Source organism: Sminthopsis crassicaudata, chromosome 4 (assembly GCF_048593235.1).
Source record: "Sminthopsis crassicaudata isolate SCR6 chromosome 4, ASM4859323v1, whole genome shotgun sequence".
Classification (NCBI taxonomy): Eukaryota; Metazoa; Chordata; class Mammalia; order Dasyuromorphia; family Dasyuridae; genus Sminthopsis; species Sminthopsis crassicaudata.
In genome coordinates this window covers 145,188,481-145,207,956 of record NC_133620.1, presented here as the reverse complement: position 1 = coordinate 145,207,956, position 19,476 = coordinate 145,188,481, and the positions used below count along the sequence as shown (strand labels likewise).

General features: G+C 34.9%; 1 protein-coding gene across 7 annotated transcripts in view; it reads left to right on the top strand.

Annotated features, from left to right (window-relative positions):
- SASH1 (SAM and SH3 domain containing 1) overlaps positions 1–19,476 on the top strand; it is a 380,232-nt gene that overhangs the window by 347,656 nt on the left and 13,100 nt on the right. For all 7 annotated transcript variants that reach the window (XM_074309591.1, XM_074309593.1, XM_074309590.1 and 4 more), the window contains 5 exons: positions 3,205–3,340; positions 4,941–5,110; positions 6,123–6,332; positions 7,825–7,975; positions 18,613–18,726. In XM_074309591.1, the coding sequence (XP_074165692.1) occupies positions 3,205–3,340; positions 4,941–5,110; positions 6,123–6,332; positions 7,825–7,975; positions 18,613–18,726 (781 nt within the window). The remainder of the gene's footprint in view (positions 1–3,204; positions 3,341–4,940; positions 5,111–6,122; positions 6,333–7,824; positions 7,976–18,612; positions 18,727–19,476) is intronic.

The window sequence follows — 19,476 nt, the reverse complement described above, 5'->3', positions numbered from 1 at the left end:
ATTGGCAAATTTGTGTATTAGGAAGATCATTGATAACTGAATAGAGGATGGACAAAAACAGGGAGAGACAAGGCCAAAAGACCAACCAGAAGGCTAATCCAAAGGTCCAGATGTGAGGTAATGAGGGCCTATGCCATGGTGATGGCAGTTGTTACGACAACTCTTAGGGGATTAAATTAATAGTCTCTGAGATCCAGCTCTAAATCTATGTTAGTATGATCTGTAGCATCTTGCAGTTCAAACACAACTGCAGAAACATTATTAGTACTGGTGTAGAATGATCTCAGGATAAGTTTATTATTATTCTACTCTGTGGTCTTCACCAGTGGGGGAATAAAAATTCTTTTGTTTTGTCCTACTTTTATTGTTTTCATATACTTGGTTCTATTGGCTTAAGGTATGATACCTATGCTGTCCTTCTGTCTAGCTATGAAGCATTTGCTATATGTTCTTTTTCAATGGGCTGCTGTTATGTCCACAGAAATAGAGCTTTCAATTTGAGGTCACTTCATTAATGGATCATGTTTCTCATTTAACTGTGTAATAACCTAATAGTTCTTGTAAAATAAATGTCCTGAGTTTATTAATATGTGAATGTGAATACATAGAATATTAACATTAAATATATAACTAGAAAGTATGGATATAAAAATAAAAAATAAAATTATGGCATATATAATTTTCAGGTCACTTTGATAACTTGTTATAATTTGATTACTATATAGTTACCTTTCTTAGTAGTTGTTTTAAGCCTTAAGTTTGCTCTATTGTTTAAAAACTTTCTCCTATCACTTGTGAGAAGTAGGCTTAGTATTTTGGATTAGTTGGGTTATGCTATTTGATTACTTGATGAAAAATACTAATGTGCATGTACAACATTGTATCATACATTTCCAGTTTGGTTGTATACATTTTTTTCCATTGTGATACATTTTATACTTATTAAAGCCCAGACCACTTAACTTAACATTTAGCATCTTCCCCAATCTAACTCTACCAGCCTCATTTCATACTCTTCCAGTCCTTACACTCTACCTGAATTAAACTGTCCCCCCTTTATGAGTGGAAGATGAGCTTTCCCATCTCTATGTTTTTGCTCTATGACTAATGCCTTGAATTTTCTATATATCATCTCTTCCATGAAGCCTTTCTTTATTTGATCCTCCTAAATAAAAAATAACCCTGCCTCCCCTTCCCCCTAGAAAAAAGCCCTCTCATAGTACTTGGTGCCTTTTATGTATTAATCCTGTTGGGCTTTTTGTTTGTTTTATCATGATTTGAGTCTTAGCCTTCCCTCCTTGTTCCTTGAGTGCAGAGACTCTATATTTCAGTATACCACTTATTATTTGTTTTCCAGTGTGCTTCACTGCCCAAAACAGCATACTTTATTGATGTTTGCTGAATGCATACTATATAAGGGATTTAACATAGGAATCATTTTTTCCCCATGCCTTAAGAAGAATGATTTTTTTTTTTTCAGGCTTCAAGAGTTGGGACTTCAGAGACCTTCTCATATTGCATTTGCTTTATTAATACTTGCCTCTTTGTGTTTTCTAGACATATGAATTTATATTAAATCAAAAGGTCCTATTACTGTTGACCTTAAGTGTTTGTATGGTCTGTGGAATCTCATACTTTGTAGATATTTTTTGATGAATCTGCATCATGTAAATAATAGGTTTCAATTCTGATGGTTTTATGTTCACATACCCACAGTCATATTGTGCCAAATCTTTTGTCATTTCTGCATTAAAAAAAGTTTTTACAGTTTATTTAAAAGTTTTGCATTGACTATCTCTACACCATTATTTCTCAGAATAAGTTGCTGGACAATGTATAGCAGCATAAGACTCTAGGGGAGATTGGATTGTATCTTTTCCTCATAGGATGAAATTGAGTGATAGCATTCTAATATACACAAGATTATATAAACCGACTGTTAAGTTGGAAAGAATGAAAATAGGGAAAATAGAGAAAAAAATCAAACTATGCTGTTGTTTGTGGGGGGGAAAAAGTAATTGAGTGAAAAAATAATGCTGTGTACAGGAGTTTTTAGTCAGTTTAGGCATATCCATCTAAGTGAAAATACAAGAATCCAGCGAGTTAGGTTTCCCCCCCCCCCCCCCGGCATAACATTTTGTTTTGGATAAAATATTGTGCTTCTTGCTAAGGCAGCATAATTATTCTATGATGATATGTTCAGGTCTGTATTATTATTATGTGGGCTCTACTTGGACCATTTTTGAAAGTTATACCTTCTACTGAGACTATTTGAAGTACTAGAGACCTGGTTAGGCTTTTAGTGAAGCATTTTGAGAAAACATTCATTTATCTCACTTGTAGTTCTTGAGGAAAATCTAAAGTTGTCTATGAAATACTAATATGACAGCATGAAAAATAATTGTATGAACATGACTAAAGTGTCGATATATTTGACGACAATTGTATAGGTATATCTTATTTTGGATTAATTGCTGTCTTGGGGAATGGGGAGGGAAAGAAATAAGAGGGGAAAATTCAGAACTCAAAATCTTACAGAGATGAGTGTTGAAAACAATTTTTGCATGTAATTCGAAAAAAATAAAGTGAAAAATAAAAGAAAAACAGTTGCATGGACAGTATACTGCTGAATAAACAAGGTGTACAATCAGCCTTAACAAGTACTTTTATTTATTAAGTGCCAGTTGCTGTGCTAAGATTTGGAGAAAGGCAAAAACAGTCTCTCTCAGAGGGAGAGGAGAGGTAAGGAAAGCAGGGAGAATTTGGAACTGAAAATTTTTTTAAAATGTGTTTGCATATAATTGGAGAAAATGAATTATTAAATTTTCTTAAGTCCTTGTCTTTTGGGGTTCACAGTGCCTTAGAAGCAATAGTAATAACATTTGGCATTTATATAATGCCTCCTATATGCTAAGTGATTTACAAATATTATTTTATTTGGTACTTGCAACAATCCTGTGAGGCAGATTATCACCATTTTACAGTTGAGGAAACAAGCCTGCAAACAGCTAAGTATATAAACGATCTATATTAAGTTAATGTAAGGTCGTGTCAAGAGAGTACAAGGAAGGCCTCCTGAATAACCTAGTATTTGATATGGATCATAGAATCAGATATGGGACATTAAGAAAATCTTGAATTTAGTTACAGAGCAGAAAAGGGCAACTTTTTACCAACACAGTAAAAATATGCAATTATTTTCAGGACTCCAGCCCTGATGGAATACCGGGGTCCCCCCAGTCGCCTCCACCTGATAAAGAGTCTCTAGATAAACCTAAACTGAAAGCTGGCGGGTCTGTGGAGAGTCTGAGAAGTTCTCTCAGTGGTCAGAGCTCAATGAGTAAGTTGAATATCTAACTCGGATGTTTGTCTTTGTGTGTGATGGCCAAGTGCCTCAAGATAAGAGGGAAATTCAGTGGGAATTTTTATCTGGCATGTGCCTTTTGCCCCACTAAGGTGAGTGAGAAATGCTTTAAACAGTGGACTAAAAATCAAGAAGACTCAAGTTTGACCACCACCTCAGTCATTTACTAATTGTGTGTCCTGGGCAAGTCACTTAAATTCTGTCAGCATCAGTTTCTTCATTTGTAAAAGTGAGGTGATAATAAAAGCTGCTTTCTAGGGCTTTGGGGAAGATCAAGTTATAATATATGTAAAATGCTTTTTAAAAATGTTAAAGTGCTATGTAAATGCTATTTATTTTCATTAGTAGAAATAAAGGTTATCTGTTCTGTATCTCACTCCCTAGATTTTCCATAGGTGATAATTAAATAATCTGATCCAAGAATCTGACTTAATGTACTAATGAATGAAAGGTAAAGGAAATAATTGTCATCTTGCTACGAAGGACAGTCTCCATCTTTTACTCCCAGAATAACCAGAAGGGGAGATAGCACTAAGAAGGTCAGCAAGAGAGAGAGAGGTTTTGTGTAGCTAGTGCTAGTATGCACTCAAGCATACTACAGTGATGGTATCTTGTATTTCCTAGGGCAAGTCCTGGATAAAGGAAATGATATTTAGGCTTTCTTGGAACCACTTTTCTGTGGTTCTTATAAATGACATATTCCTAATGACTAAGCCAATGTTAATTTAAATACACATTCTCTGTACCTATGTTGGAGAACCAAGTATAATAAATGTTATCATATTATGTATGTATATATATATATATATATATATATATATATATATATATATATATATATAAAGTTATACTTTTTTACTGCCTTGAAAAAAGAAGAGTAACAGAAGGGAAGAGAAGTGGTAATCTAAGATTTTTTGTTGTTTTGAGCTTTAATAGATGTGCTTATAGAGCACTAGATGACAATCTTTTGGGGCAGCTAGGTGGCGCAGTAGATAGAGCATAAGCCCTGAATTCAGGATGACCCGAGTTCAAATCTAGTCTTAGACACTTAACACTTCCTAGCTGTGTGACTCTGGGCAAGTCGCTTAACCCCAGCCTCAGGAGGAGGAGGGGGGGAAAGATGACATTCTTTTAAGAGTCTCAATTTATCAAAGTAATAAAAAACATTGTAATTACTGTTAACATTTCCAGTATTAGAAAGTCTTGCATTTGGACAATGGAAAACTGTGTAAGAATTGTACTATTTTCTCTTTCATCATCTCTTTCCCCTAATGGTCAATATAGGAGTGTTCCTTAACCTAAATACACACACACACACACACACACACACACACACACACACACACACACACACACCATGTAGACACCATGGCACAAGGGAAAGAACACTTATTTTGGAATTAGAGGACCAAGTCTTAAATTCAGACACTGAAGATCACTATCTGTATGCTGGGGGCAAATCAATTTATCTTTTGGGGCACACAAAGGGCCTACGAACTTAGATAAGGAATTGGATCTTTCCAGATCTAGATCTGAAATTTTACTCAAATATATTCTTGTTGTCTTCCCCACCAAGGTGGTCAGACGGTGAGCACAACTGATTCCTCAACCAGTAACAGGGAGAGTGTCAAATCTGAAGATGGTGATGATGAAGAGCCTCCCTATCGAGGGCCTTTCTGTGGGCGAGCAAGGGTCCACACCGACTTCACACCTAGTCCTTATGATACAGATTCTCTCAAGCTCAAGGTAGATCCTGCCATTTAGTTCATATAACATACATTTTATTGGCTTGCTTTTGCAAATGTTTAGAAGGATTTTTCCGTTTCCTGCTTTGTGCATGCCTAAAATCTTGTAAAATTGGTCTCTCTTTCCCAACAAATGGGCCAGAGTCTAGCTAGATTTAAGAGGCTGGGAGTTATTGTATTCAATGTGCTCTTGCCACCTGCATTGATTTGGGTTTCTCTCTAAAATAGAAGTTCTTAATTATGGATCTGTTAACTAGTTTGATAGATAACTATTATAATATAATTAATTTTCTTTGTAATCCATTGTGTTTTTATGCATTTAAAAACATTCTGAGAATGGGTTCACTTTACCAGACTTCTGAGGTTGTGCATGATAGAAGAAAGGTTAAGAATTCTCATTTTAAACTTTTCCTTTCTCTATCTTGAGGTTGTTCTGTATATATAAGGTCTAGTTGCAAAATTAGTTTTTACAGCAACAGTTTAATTCATTATATGGTCAGGGAGAGGTCAAGAAATGTTTTTTTCAATGGAATTTTAGGAGCTTTTTAAATGATGGAGAAGAAAATTGTAAGGCTTTGAGATGACAAGTTTATTCTTCTGTGAGCCAGAAGGGTCAGTCACCTGGTGCTTTCTGTGCTGGAGTGTGACCTGACATATGAATGATAGAAAACATAGCAGAATTGTATAATTCACTCCTAAGTTTCCATTGAAAGCAGTGAAGGACCAACTTCACTGAATAGAATAAAGTCAAGCTCATGAGGATGTGCTTAGCTCTGTGCTTCAAGCTAGAAAGTGTAACAAAGCAAGTAGAATGTCAGGGCCCTAATAGTTATATCAGTCAGTCAACTTACTTTTGATATCTGAATGAGTTATGTATAGAAATATGCTTAATGACACTTGAGACTTCCTAGCTGTATGACCCTGGGCAAGTCACTTGACCCCAATTGTCTCAGCAAAAAAAAAGAAAGAAAGAAAAAAGAAATGTACTTAATGGAAAGTTCTCTGCTTCACAGAAAGGTGATATTATTGATATAATTAGCAAACCTCCGATGGGTACCTGGATGGGACTGCTGAACAACAAAGTTGGTACTTTCAAATTCATCTATGTGGATGTGTTGAATGAAGAGGAAGAGAAACCCAAGCGCCCCACTAGGAGGAGGAGAAAAGGAAGACCACCACAGCCCAAATCTGTAGAGGATCTCCTCGATAGAATCAACCTAAAAGTCAGTTATTTCTCTTGAGCTATTTCTCTTATCCTGACATTACTTGCTTTTAGAGTAAATAAGGAAAATAGGGATCCCTCATGCTTTTCCTGCCAAGAAAACAGGAAGTAGAGGGGGTTACTTTAATTGATTTGGTTTAAGCACCTTTATGAGCAAAATGGCAGATATATAAATAGTATTGCAATGCTGCTCATTATTATTTAAGCAATACAAAACATAATCTGGTAGTTCCTCAAAGTGAGAACAACCTGAATTCAAGATCTGTTTGATGTATTTTCTGAGTGACCCTGAGTAAGTTATTCAATTTCTAAGCCAGTGGTATTCACCATGCCAAAAATGTGGTCCATAATACTCTTGAAGGGGCTCAAATTATAATTGGGAAATATTTAACAAAATAATTAAAAATATAATAAAACATGTTACATCTTCAGATTAAATCAACATGTAGCTCCAAGGGATCCTAATGAATTGATTAGTGGGCCCCATTTCTATTTTGAGTTTGACACCATGTTTTAAGCAGCTCTCTCTGATTAGAAGTCACCAAAAAAAAAAAAAAATCACTAAAATCTATACTGGGTAAAGAGAATTTCCTCATGGGAAGCTTTCTACCCTGATGGAATTAAAGGTCTGGATCCTCTTCTCTTCCAAGTCACCAATTTCCCCATTCTTCTCTCTTCTCCATCTCCCCCTAAAAACTTCACCAAATCAATTACAGTTAGATCCTAATTTGTGGGAATAATGAATAGTGTGAAGTAATCAAAAGTATTTCAATTCAAACTATTAAAAGTTATAATTCTGTAAAATATGGTAATTGGTTCTTGCTCAATGGAAAAATGCAGTGAAAATTCAGATACTACAAGTGATTCACAAGACTTCTTTATTCCTACTGATTAGTAGAACCTAAATGTACTTAATTTGTCTGATTAAAAATAATTGAATATGTCTGAGTTGACTATATGTGAATGAGCAACCCATGCTGCATCAAAATGTGGTCACATAATCTAGAAGGCATCTTCTTTGAGATGCTACAGAAGTAGACATAACAGTGCCAAACTGACCTTTTCATGCTGCTGAAAAGTCAGTTCCTGGAACAAATCAAAACTGAGCCAAAAGGTTACCCAGTAGCTGTTAAGGATATCCACCTGAAAGAAAAGCTATGTCTTAACTTCCTGAAACAAAGTTTCCAACTGTCAATCCCTACAAAAATCCAAAGGAGTTCCCTTTTTTCCCCCTAACTCTTTGCCATGTTATAGCAAAGTCAACAACTCATCTCTAAAAACACATTTATAGATCCATCTGGGAGAATAAATCTACACATCTTACAATTTTGCTATTCTTAAAATAAGTAGAATTGGCTCCAATTTACAAGATGAATTTGAGAAATCAGACTAGTATTTAGTATATAGTCCTTTGTGGTCTGTGAAGCATATTGCATATAGTAGGCATTTATTGGTGATTCAGGTGCATAATTGTTTTTTTCATTCGATGGTAGGAGCACATGCCCACCTTTCTGTTTAATGGGTATGAAGACCTGGACACCTTCAAGCTTCTGGAAGAAGAAGACTTGGATGAGCTAAACATCAGAGACCCAGAACACAGAGCTGTGCTCTTGACAGCAGTGGAATTGTTACAAGAATATGACAGTAAGTGGTCTGTGTGTTGACACTGATTATTTTTGGAGGACTTCAAGATAAGAGCAAAAAATTCAATGGAATAATTTAAATTTTTACCCAATGACTATTTTCCTTAAATTGGTATAAAAATAAACTTATGTTTTGAGTAAAAGGCCAATCCTAAATTAGATCAACAACATTGTATGGTACAAAGTACATTGAATTAGAAGTCAAAAAACCTAGATCTGTCACACAAGGGATGTGACTGGAGTCAATTCATTTTATCTCTGTGAATGTAAGCTAAAAAAAAAGGAAGGTTGATCTAGATCATCTATAATAGCTCTTCCAGCCCTATCGCTTTTTTGGTTCTCTCAGCCCCTGAAGTCACATATTTTATCCTATTGTTTTCATAGTCAATATTTCTTTTAATAAATAGGGGAATACCATACAAGCAAATATTTATTAAGGACTGGTTGTGTTCAGGCCACTGTTCTAGGCACTAGAAGTACAAAGCAAAAAATCCCAAAAAGCATATAAACGACTCGTTGATACTCAAGTTGATATCCTAATAGGGAAAAACAACATATATGTAGATAAGTAAATATAAAGGGTTTTCTTTACAAAACTGATTTCAGAAGGAAAAGAATCGTAAAAACTGGTAAGGACCAGTGAAGTATTGGACTCAAAATCACAAAATCCTGAGTAAAAATAGTCTCACCAACTCTGTTTTTCTGGGCAAGTCACTTGGCTTTTGCCTGTTTCCTCATCTATAAAGTGAGAATAATAATAATATCTATTTTGTAAATCTTAAAGTGCTAATTATTATTGTTGTTATATCAGGGAGGATCTTATATAGGAAAAGATTAGAAAGAAAAGCATTCTAAAGTTGGGAAATGTCCTATAGGAAAGAATTAGCAGCCCATTTTTGACAGAGAGAGGAAGGGAGGGGCAAGAGAAAGAAACAGAGAAAGAGAGAGTGAGGAGAGGGAGCCCTGAGGGTAGACATTAAAGATTTTTGAATAGAGGAGAAAGGGTAGTACTTTCAACTGAAATAGGAAAGTTTTGAGAAGAAGGATGAATTCCACTTTAGACATGCTGAATTTGTGGCATACTTGGACCATCCATGTAATGTAGGATTGGTAGTTAAAAGAAAGATAAGAGATCTAGGAATAAGCTGCATTGATACTTGACTTCATGGAAGTTGGTAAGATATTCAATTGAACCAACATTTTATTTATCAGGTCATTAGGTATTATCACTGATAGAAATAGTGGTGCCCAGAAAGAGAGATAAGCTGAATATGAAATTCAGTTTTGGGTGTACTCATTTTGAAGTGCCAGTAGAACATCCAAATTGAAATGTTAGTAGATAGGAGAACATCTGGGTCTGTGTTTGGAAAAGGGACCAGAATTAGAAATAAAGATTTAGTAGTCATCTCTGTGGATGTAACTCAGTGGTATCAAATTCAGATAGAAATAGGGGCCATTAAACCCCACATTAGGATTCATGAAGGATGGATATTGCCTTGAAAGCTACATTTTACTATTCTCCTTTTTAGCATATTTGTATATATTTTGTTAAATATTTCTTAATTACATTTAATCTTGTTCGAGCTGCATGCAGTCTATGTGTTTTACACCACTGTTGTTATTGTCATAGCACTAGCAGTAAATGAAAATTTAAAGGGAGAAATTTAAGGGAGAGGAAAAATAAATCAAGGACAGCACCTCAGGGATTACAGATGTCAAGGCAAGAAAATCATATAGAAGAGTAGTGGTTAAAAATATATGATAAGCACCAGATTGGCTCATCTCTGAAATCAAGAAAATAAAATATCTTGAAGGAAGGGGTAATCACTGAGATTTTGTGATTAAAAACAAATCAGTCAACAATTATTTTTAAGGTACCTACTTTGTTCCAGGCACTGTGCAGAGGATATAAAAACATATGAATGAAATAGCCAAAAAGGAGATTGTTTGGGAGGGAAGGCATAAAGCTTCCTGCAGAAGATGGTGTCTTAAAGGGATTAGACTCTGTGAGACAGAGATCAAGAGGGAATGCTGCAAAGACATGGAAATGGGAGTGTTGTGTATGAGAAACAGGGAGAAGGTAGATTTGGTTACATCTCAGAACACAGGAGGAAAAGGTATATTCAGTAAGTTGGAAGAATAGGTTGGGGCCAGATTGGGTAGGGATTCAAAGCCTACATGGAAGATGTCATATTTTATCCTAGAAGTCATGGGAAGCCATGAGAGTAAGGTAGTCACATGGCCAGGTGTACTTTTTAAAAACTTGCTTTGGCAGTAGCATATAGGGTATCCTGGCTTGAGGAGAGTTAAGGCAAGGAGATCAGTTAGAGGGCTTCTGTAAAAGTCTAGATGAAAGGTTTTGAGACCCTCAACTAAGCAGATGGCTTTGTGAGTAGAAATAAAAGATCTAGATGCAAAAAATGTTGGAGAGAAGGGAGAGAGAGAAGTCCAGAATAATGCTGAGATTATGAACTTGAATCTAATAGACACAGGGAAATTTGAAAGAAAAGATTTGTATAGAAAGATGATGAATTTTAAACATGTTGAGTTGTAAATGTTTTTAAGACATCTAGTTTAAAAAATTCAATAGGTGTTACAAGAATGATGGGATTGGATACTGAGAAAATAATACTGATAAGACATTAGAAGCATCACATCAAGGACAATTTTTCAAGGAGTGACAGTGAAAAGGGAAGAGAGACAAAGGAATTGAAGGGTCTAAGGAATAATGTATTTAGCATTGTGATGACCCTAGCATATTTGTAGGTAGGTGGAAAGGAGACAGTAAAAGAGAGGGGTTAGAGATGATGGCAGCAAAAAGATGATATCAAAAATAAACGTAGCAGTGGAATTCCTTATAATGATTAGCATAGAGATTCAACCTTTTTTTTTTGTTTGTTTTTCATGTACCCCTGGGGTAGCTCTATTAATTCCTCTCATACATAAGAGGACAATGGAATATGTGATAATGTTAATGAAGTTTTGTTTGTTTGTTTATTTTTTGACATAGTATTTTTCCCCAATTACATGTCAAGACAATTTTTACCATTCATTTTACAAAATTTTGAGTTCCAAATTTTTCTCCTTCTCTTCTTCCTTCTCCTTCCCTTTTCCAAAAGTAGTAGATAATTTGATGTAGGTTACACATATGCTATCATGTAAAACATTTCCACACTAATCATAATTGTGAAATAAGTAAGAAACAGATCAAAAAAAGATAAAAAGAAAAGAAAAACAACATACTTCAGCCTGCATTAAGAGTTCATCAGTTCTTTATCTGGATGTGGATAGCATTTTTCTTTGTGAGTTTTTTGTACTTGTCTTAGATCATTGTTGAGAAGAGCTGAGTCATTCATAGTTGATCATCATACAGTGTCGATAATAGTATGTACACTGTTTTTTTGGCTGTGCTCATTTTACTTAGCATCAGTTGTATAATTCTTTCAAGGTTTTTCTAAAATCTACTTGTTTATCATTTCTTATAATACAGCTTGCTCAGCCATTCCCCAATTGATGGTTATCCCCTCAGTTTCTGATATTTTGGTACCATAAAAAGGGCTGCTATAAATATTTTTGCTTTTTCCCATTTTTGTGATCTCTTTGGAATACAGATCCAGTAGTATTATTGCTGGATCAAAGAATCAGGATCAGTTTACAACTCCATCAATAATATATTAGTTTTCTATTTTTCCCACATCTTCTCTAATGTTAATCTTTTCTTTTCTTTTCTTTTTTTTTTTTTTTGTCATATTAGCCAATCTGATAGGTGTGATATGGTACCTCAGAAATGTTTTAATTTTCAGTTCTCTAATAAAAAGTGATTTTTAGTGTATTTTTTCATATGCCTATAGATAGCTTTGATTTCTTCAAGTGGAAACTGCCTTTTCTTACGCTTTGATGGCAAAATGGTTTGTATTCTTGTAAATTTTACCTAGTTCTCTATATAGTGGAGAAATGAGGTCTTATCAGAGATACTTGCTGTAAAGAATGTTTCCCAGCTTTCTTCTTTCCTTCTAATCTTGGATGCATTGGCTTTGTTTGTGCAAAAGCTTCTTAATATAATCAAAATTATCTGTTTTATAGTAATGCTTTTTATCTCTTGCTTAATCATGAATACCCTTCTCTTCTTTAAGAATTTGGATGCTATACTACTTGGTCCATATTTTAGCATTGATATTACTTCATTGTTATGGTTGCTTTTAGCATAATGCTGTTGTTTTTGTTTTTTATCTCTCTTAATTAGGTAATTTTTGCTTTTGCTTTTCCTGAGATCAGGATTGATATTCCTGTTGTTTTTGAATTTTAGTGTTTGTTTGTTGAGATATTTTACATTTTCTTCTATTTTTTTCCATTTTTAAAAATTTGATTGATTCCTGATGTTTCATAGAATTATTAGCTTCTACTTGTCCAATTTTTAAGCAGTTTTTCCTCAAACCATTGACTGTTTCTTACATCAATCTGATTTAATTTCTCTTTTACCTCTTATGATTTTTTTTTTAATTCCTTTTTCAGCTCTTCCATGAGTTCTTTCTGGGTTTCAGATCACTTCCTGTTTTTATTTGCATTTTTGCCCATAGGTGTTTTGACATTGTTGTCCTTTTCTGAGTTTATGTGTTAATCTTTCTTGCCACCATAATAACTTTCTATGGCCAGAATCTTGTGGTTGGGTTTTTTGTTTGTTTGTTTATCTTTTTTTTTTTTTTTTTGCTTTTTTTCCTTTAAAATTTAAGCTCTGCTTCCAGGATGGAAAGGACAGTGTTTCAGGTTTCTTGTGCTAAAGCTGTAGGCCTTGACTGTTTACCTGTTGTTGCCCTGAAGCCCATGAGAGAACCTCATGTTTGCTGCTCTGCTGAGGGCATAGGGAAGTAGCTAATGCTGCTGGAGGCTATAGCAGTCTGATAGCTTACCTGATACTGAGCCAGGGTCCTAGTGGTGGTGTCTGGCATATGTTGAAGTTAGTGCATTTCCTCTGGGCTGGTTGCTGGAGTCTGTCCTTTCCCTTGGCTATGCTGAAGCATGTGGAGGTTCTTGGTGTTGACACTTGGCTGTTCTACCATTCTGGGGCTCAGGATCTCCCTTTGTTTTGTTGAGGTAGGGCTTGTTACTAGGATGCTTCCTTTCCTGAACCGTGCTTTCCTTTTACCTGAATGAAGTCTCACAAGTTTCTTGAGCTCAAAGATTGTTTCATCCTGTCTTTTTTGCTAGTTCTTCTGTTCCAGCATTTGTTTGAGGATGGTATTTTATGATTGGAGGTGAACATGGGAGAGGTACAGTAATTTATTACTTTGCCATATTGGCTTCCAAAAGTTGATGCTGATAATTTTTGAGGACTTACGTTGTAGTTATTGCATGTTTATTTTAGCCCTCCCATTATATTGTTAACCTTTTAAACTTAAGGATCATATCTTTTTATCTTGTCACCTATAGGACTGGTAGAATAGAACTCCATTTTACCCCATCACTTTTCTATCCTTGTTTATCCAAATTTCCTCCAGGTGAATGCTTTAGTACATTGCACATAGTACATGTTTGCTGAATTAAAGGAAAAGATATACCCAAAGTAGAGATAAATAGGAATTTTGTATTGATTTATGAACTTGTAACTAAAAAATGATCATTTTTACAGACTGTAAATTAAATTAAATCAACTCGTGTGTATATTCTCTCATACACATGTTATTTGGTATGCTCACTTATGGATCTTCTCCATTTCCCCTGGCTTAAGTCATCTTATATTAGGCCATATTCTATAAGACATCATCTAAAATATTCCTAAAACTGCTCAATTGCTAAAATGGAATCCCTTTTGTTATTGAATTTAAATGTTTTTTCCTTCAATCCTTCTGCTCCAAGGGGATGAGATTTTCCAGACAGCATATTCACTGCCAACAGCACACATGCCAAAAAACAGAGTTAGGCTAATGGTCAGAGGATTATTATATATTGCTGCAGCATTTTAGGCCCAAGGGAGCAGCAGTCAAATTATTCATGACAGCAAAATTCTATTCTGTGTAATCAAGCATTTCCTTTAAAAGAGCTAACTATATTGAAACATAAAATTTCAAGATTTCTGAAAATTTTTTTTAAAAATGACACCTTAATGGTCCATATCTTGCAGAACAGATCACCTTAAAACAAGATATTTCAGAAGCTAAATGCATAAAAGGTCTGAGATTCACCATTCTCAGTTCTCAACCATTCAGGAATGAATAGTAACAATAGGCTATCGTAACCTTGCCATGAGCCTATCTCCTCTGTGCTATCTCAGTAGCTTATATGTTCATGAAAATGGGAATCTGGATGTTTATTTTCTCTTGTCCCTGATGAGAGTGTACTAATTCTCTTCAATATTTCAGCATCAAATTGCCTTTGAAATTCAAGGATTATTTCCTATGTCAGCTCCCCATAACTCTATGACTAGGGATATTCTCTCCAGTAATATATTCAGAAGTTAGGATAATAGGATCAATAGAATTAGCTGGAAGGGACCTTGGAGACTACTTCATTTTAGAGATAAGGAAACTAAAGTGTAAAGGAATTAAAGTCATTAGTCTGCAGCCTCAGGAGTAGCAGACCCAAAATTTGAATTAGTGTCCTTTAATCCAAATCTAGTACCCTTTTTTCCCACTGAACCATACTGCTTCCTTTTGTGTCATAATAAATGATCTTCCTTGGTAGTAACCCAACTTCACTAAAACTGTCCTCTGATGGCAAACACAACACAGTTGATGAGGCATCAGTGTAGGAAGAATTCAGTTAAAAGTAAAAGCTAAATAGTGAGTATATGATCTGCTGTTCATGCCAGGGACTTGAGAAATATGATAATAGACCAGATCCCTTATTGTTCCAGGCAATACATTTTATGGGAAAGTCTGCCTTCCATAACACCAACTTCGAGAGATTAAAATGAACTACAAACAACCTTATTTTTTTTTAAATCTAATTTTTATTGATAGATTTTGTTTATATATCACATTCATTTCCAAATATGTATTTAAAAGCATCTGATAAGTTATCTCTTGTAACAAATAAAACAAAACAAAATAACCAAAAAAAATTCCTCAGTTCAGGAAAATCAATCATGTCTGACAGCAATATGCAATAATATTTTACATCTTTTGTCCCTACCTTGGCAATGAAAAGAAGGAGGCATATGTTTTCTTTTACCAGTTTTTCTCCAGCACTGAACTTCTTAATAAATTCTGTTATGGAGCTATCATCCATGAATTTTTTTCCACACTCCTTTAGCCTCTGATAATATTTTCAGGCTGTGCTCCCAGTTTTACATTCCACATCTGTGAAAAATAGAAGTGCCTTTTATTGATCCACAAAATTCATCTTCTATAGGTTAAGGGGTCCTCCTAGTTTGGTATCCCTCAAATTGGGTCAACATGGATTTGTTCATATACCCTATCATCTCTTCTTTCAACTCTCCTCTTCTTTTCTTGAGATGGAGAGAACAGAACGAGAAGACAGGGGATGATTATTTTTGAAAGGGTGGGGTAATGTCTCCTGTTTTGTTTCCACTGCTCAGCACTTTGTGAACTGTTTTGACTAGGGGGGAAGTGGGGTTTCTATCCTCAGGGACAACTCTGAAATCTCTTTCCTGGGTCTTGACTGATAGCTTAGAGCCCATCATTTTGTAAGTATGGTTTGGATTATTTTTCCAAATAATAGGTTAGGCAAAAATAGAGACCGCAGAGAACCATGGGTGAAGACATCATTTCAAAATTTCTCTTTTTCAGCAATCATAGGCATTTTCTTTTGAGGGTATACTTTCTGTCATGCAGTTATTTAATTTTGCATCAATCATTTAAAAAAAACACTTTAAATGTTAATTTTAGGATTTTTTAAAAATGCTTTCCACATGAGAAAAGCAAACAGGAATTGGTGGCTGAACAGTAGGAGCAGCTGGAGCAGCTGTAGTAGCTGTCTTAAAGTCAATATTTTTATTTTGATGATCTGAAAATGGCATCATATTGATGGTTTCTTGATTCCTTTGAAGAAAAAAATAAAAGGAACATGAAGTAAAGTTATTCATCCTTCAACTGGTTATTTTGTATAAAGAAAACGGATTATTGTGGTCTGTTTTATTTGACCAAGCATTTACTCTATATAATAACATATTGTGTATAAATTCAGTTTCCTGTGTAAGTCTTCCATCTGCCTCAGGCAAGCCCTCATCTCTCAAATGAGGAATCCATTTCACAGGGCTGTTGTGAAGATCAAATACACTAAAATATGTAGAAAGCATTTTGCAAAATTTTAAAGTCATATTTATTATTTACATGTAACTCTATTCCTGCTATTGGGATGTTCTCACAGAAACTGTTTTGTTTTTTTGTTTTTTTTCTCCCCCTTCAATTTAAAAACCAAATGTCACTAGGACTTCCCATATTCTGATGGGAAATGGGAAAGTTCTCACCAGTCTGAAATATTTGAAATATGCTGTGAGTTGTTTTTTTTTTTTTTAATGAGTCCATTCATCATTCTTTTATCTGAATATAAATTTTCAGCTACATGATTAATCTCAGGTTATCTTCTCCCAGTCACTTGGGCCCTATGTCACATTAACTTGTATATATTTAGAGTATGCAAACCAATATTTATTGGTTTATTGGTTGGTTCAAGTCTAAGCAAATATGGAAAGTAAAGTCAACTTATCAAGTATTTTTAAAGCATTTCCCATGTGCTAAGCACAACAAACTTCAACTGCCCACTAGCAGTTTATATTCATTGGATTAAAAATACCATTTCACAAACATTCTGTGCCAGAGACTTTTAAAAACACTAAAAATTATAAAGAAAAACCAAACGTATACAGTCTTTGCCCTTGGGTAGTTTGAATTCTCATGGGAGAAACTTGTGACCCCTTTTTGCCCAAGAGATTTTTACACAATTCCATCTCAAATCTGAGCCTAAGTGTTTCTGGCAGCGTTCATGTCTGCACAGTGAAAAATATACTTGCTATGTGTTCAGAACCAAGTTCGCAATGAAGTTGTGATGCAACATGGACAAGAACTTCCAGAAGAACCTCTGATTCATTATGTGTTTGATTTTGAATTTTTGGTCTTTACAGTCAGAAACCCTTTATGCTTGCCAAATTTTTCACTATCTGCACACTTATGGTCCCCATTTAAGAAGCTTTGCTATATAAGATACATATGAAGTAGGAAAAGGCCTACTGAAGAAGATGGAGATAGAGGTGGTTTGGGAGTTCATTGTGGCTGTGGGGGAATAGTTATGACAGAGATATAGAGGAGAAATATGTAATGTCACGAGTGAGAAATGAGATAGGTCAACAGGCTGGAGCACAGAATATGGGGAGGGGAGTTGCTAACAGCTGAAGGCATCAGAAACAACCATATATAAGAGGCCTAGGCAAAAGTAATCATATAAAACACATGACATAATTCAGCAGAGTTGAATTTTTTTTTTACTCATTCTTTGCCACTTTTTGCCATTTAATTTCCACTGGTTTTGAAAAAAATAAAAACACCCATAATCATTTTAGCAAGTGCTATTGTTCAGTGTGTGGAACTCTAGTGCAAGATCTAAAGTCAAAAAGACTCTTCTTCATGAGTTTAAATCTGGTCTCAGACACTGACTAGCTTTGTTACCCTGGTCAAGTCACTTAATCCTGTTTGCCTTGGTTTCTGCACCTTTAAAATGAGCTAGAGAAGGAAATGGCAAACTACTTTTGGTAGTTTTGCCAAGAAAACCCCAAAAGGGTCATGAAGAATCAGACATAACTGTAAAATGACTGAACAACAACAAAAATGTTCCTTTAGTTCTAGTAAAAATTGATTTTCTAGATGAACATCTCTTTGTACTTTCTTGTAATACTTGGAAAGTAAGCTTTGAAATTTGATTCTCTATCGAGCCATTGAAAAAAAACCTGTGGTTTCATGGATAAAAAACAAGACTTCCGAGCAAATAAGTGCTGACCCTGCCTTTGATTATATGTGAGCCTGCCTGAACTTTAATAAAGCCAGGACAATAATAGAGTTGTAATTGTACCAATTTCATGGAGTTGGGAGAATCAAATAAGTTGAGGGCTCAATAAACTGCAAAGTTACAGGTCTCCCCTATTTCAGAAAATCTCAATGGCCTAATTTTTTTTTTTCAAGAAACAATGATGGTGGGGCAAAAGGATGTAGAAAAGAGACATAATACAAGCTATCATCAGTAGGTTGTCACCAGGTAGAAAAAAGAAGAATAATTTACTTCTTGGAAACACTGTACTATAAATTTCCTTCCTTCGCTAACTTTCATACAATACTCAAACAGTTATACCTTTAGAACTGGAAGATATCTTGGAAATTATTAGTTCAAATCTTTCATTTTATAAAAGGGGAAAGATTGAGAGTAAAGTATCTGTCCAAAGCCACACAGACACTGAGTAATCATGTCAGATTTTAAAGCCAGATGCTCAGATGCCAAATCCCATGTGCCTTCCACTATACCATCCAATAAACTCATCTTTACTTTTTCTGAAGTATGGGAATTAATTCTTCTCCAAAAGTCCTCTCTCTAGGAATCACAGCACAAAATAATACACACGAGAGAAAAATAAATATTTAAATAATTGCTTCATTTTTCTTCTAACTTTTCCACACATTTGTCCATTTTTTCTAGGCAATAGTGACCAGTCAGGATCTCAGGAGAAACTTCTCATTGATAGCCAAGGCCTGACTGGATGCTCACCAAGAGACTCTGGCTGTTATGAAGGCAGTGAAAACCTGGAAAATGGTAATAACAAAGAGAATCACCAGCTTAATTCTATGTAAACAACCTTAAATTTTTTTCTGTCCTTCAACTGGTGAAATTGCTTTCTGCTTGACTTTCTTGGCACCTTATACTCAGTTCTCCTTTGTCTGAGTCACTGCTTTAACTATCCTTCTTGGCCCTGGTTCCTCCCTCCCCCCCCACATGTGTGTAAATAAAAAATTAGCAAGTGCTTATTATAATTCTAGAAACTGTGTTAAGCTCTGGGAATACATATAAAAAAAAGTTATAGAGATGGTATAGAAACTCATAGGAAATAGATTGATTATATAACATTTCTTTCCAGTGGAAACTGCAGTATGGTTTCAAATATGGTTTTACAGTTGGAATATGGTCCAGGGATGGGGTTAGGGGTGGGGAAGGAGGGGGTGGAGATAATGAGCATATGAACTTTGCAAACTGGCTTTTGAGAACATGAGATCTCTGAGGAGTAAAGAATATATAGAAATTGACCAAAAGTTAGAGCCTTCATATTTCTTATCATAGTGACAGTCCTAACCAGTTAATTAGTTAATAAGCATTAATGAAGCACCAACTTTATATGTCAGTATTGAGGATACAAAGAAAGGCAAAAGATAGTCTTATGGCGGAGATAATATGTAAACAACTAAAAATACAATATAGATGGTATAATTTAAAGATAACAATACTGGTACTTTTCCTCAGTTGATTATTATAACCACTGTTACAATCTTAGAATTTTGGAGTTAGAAG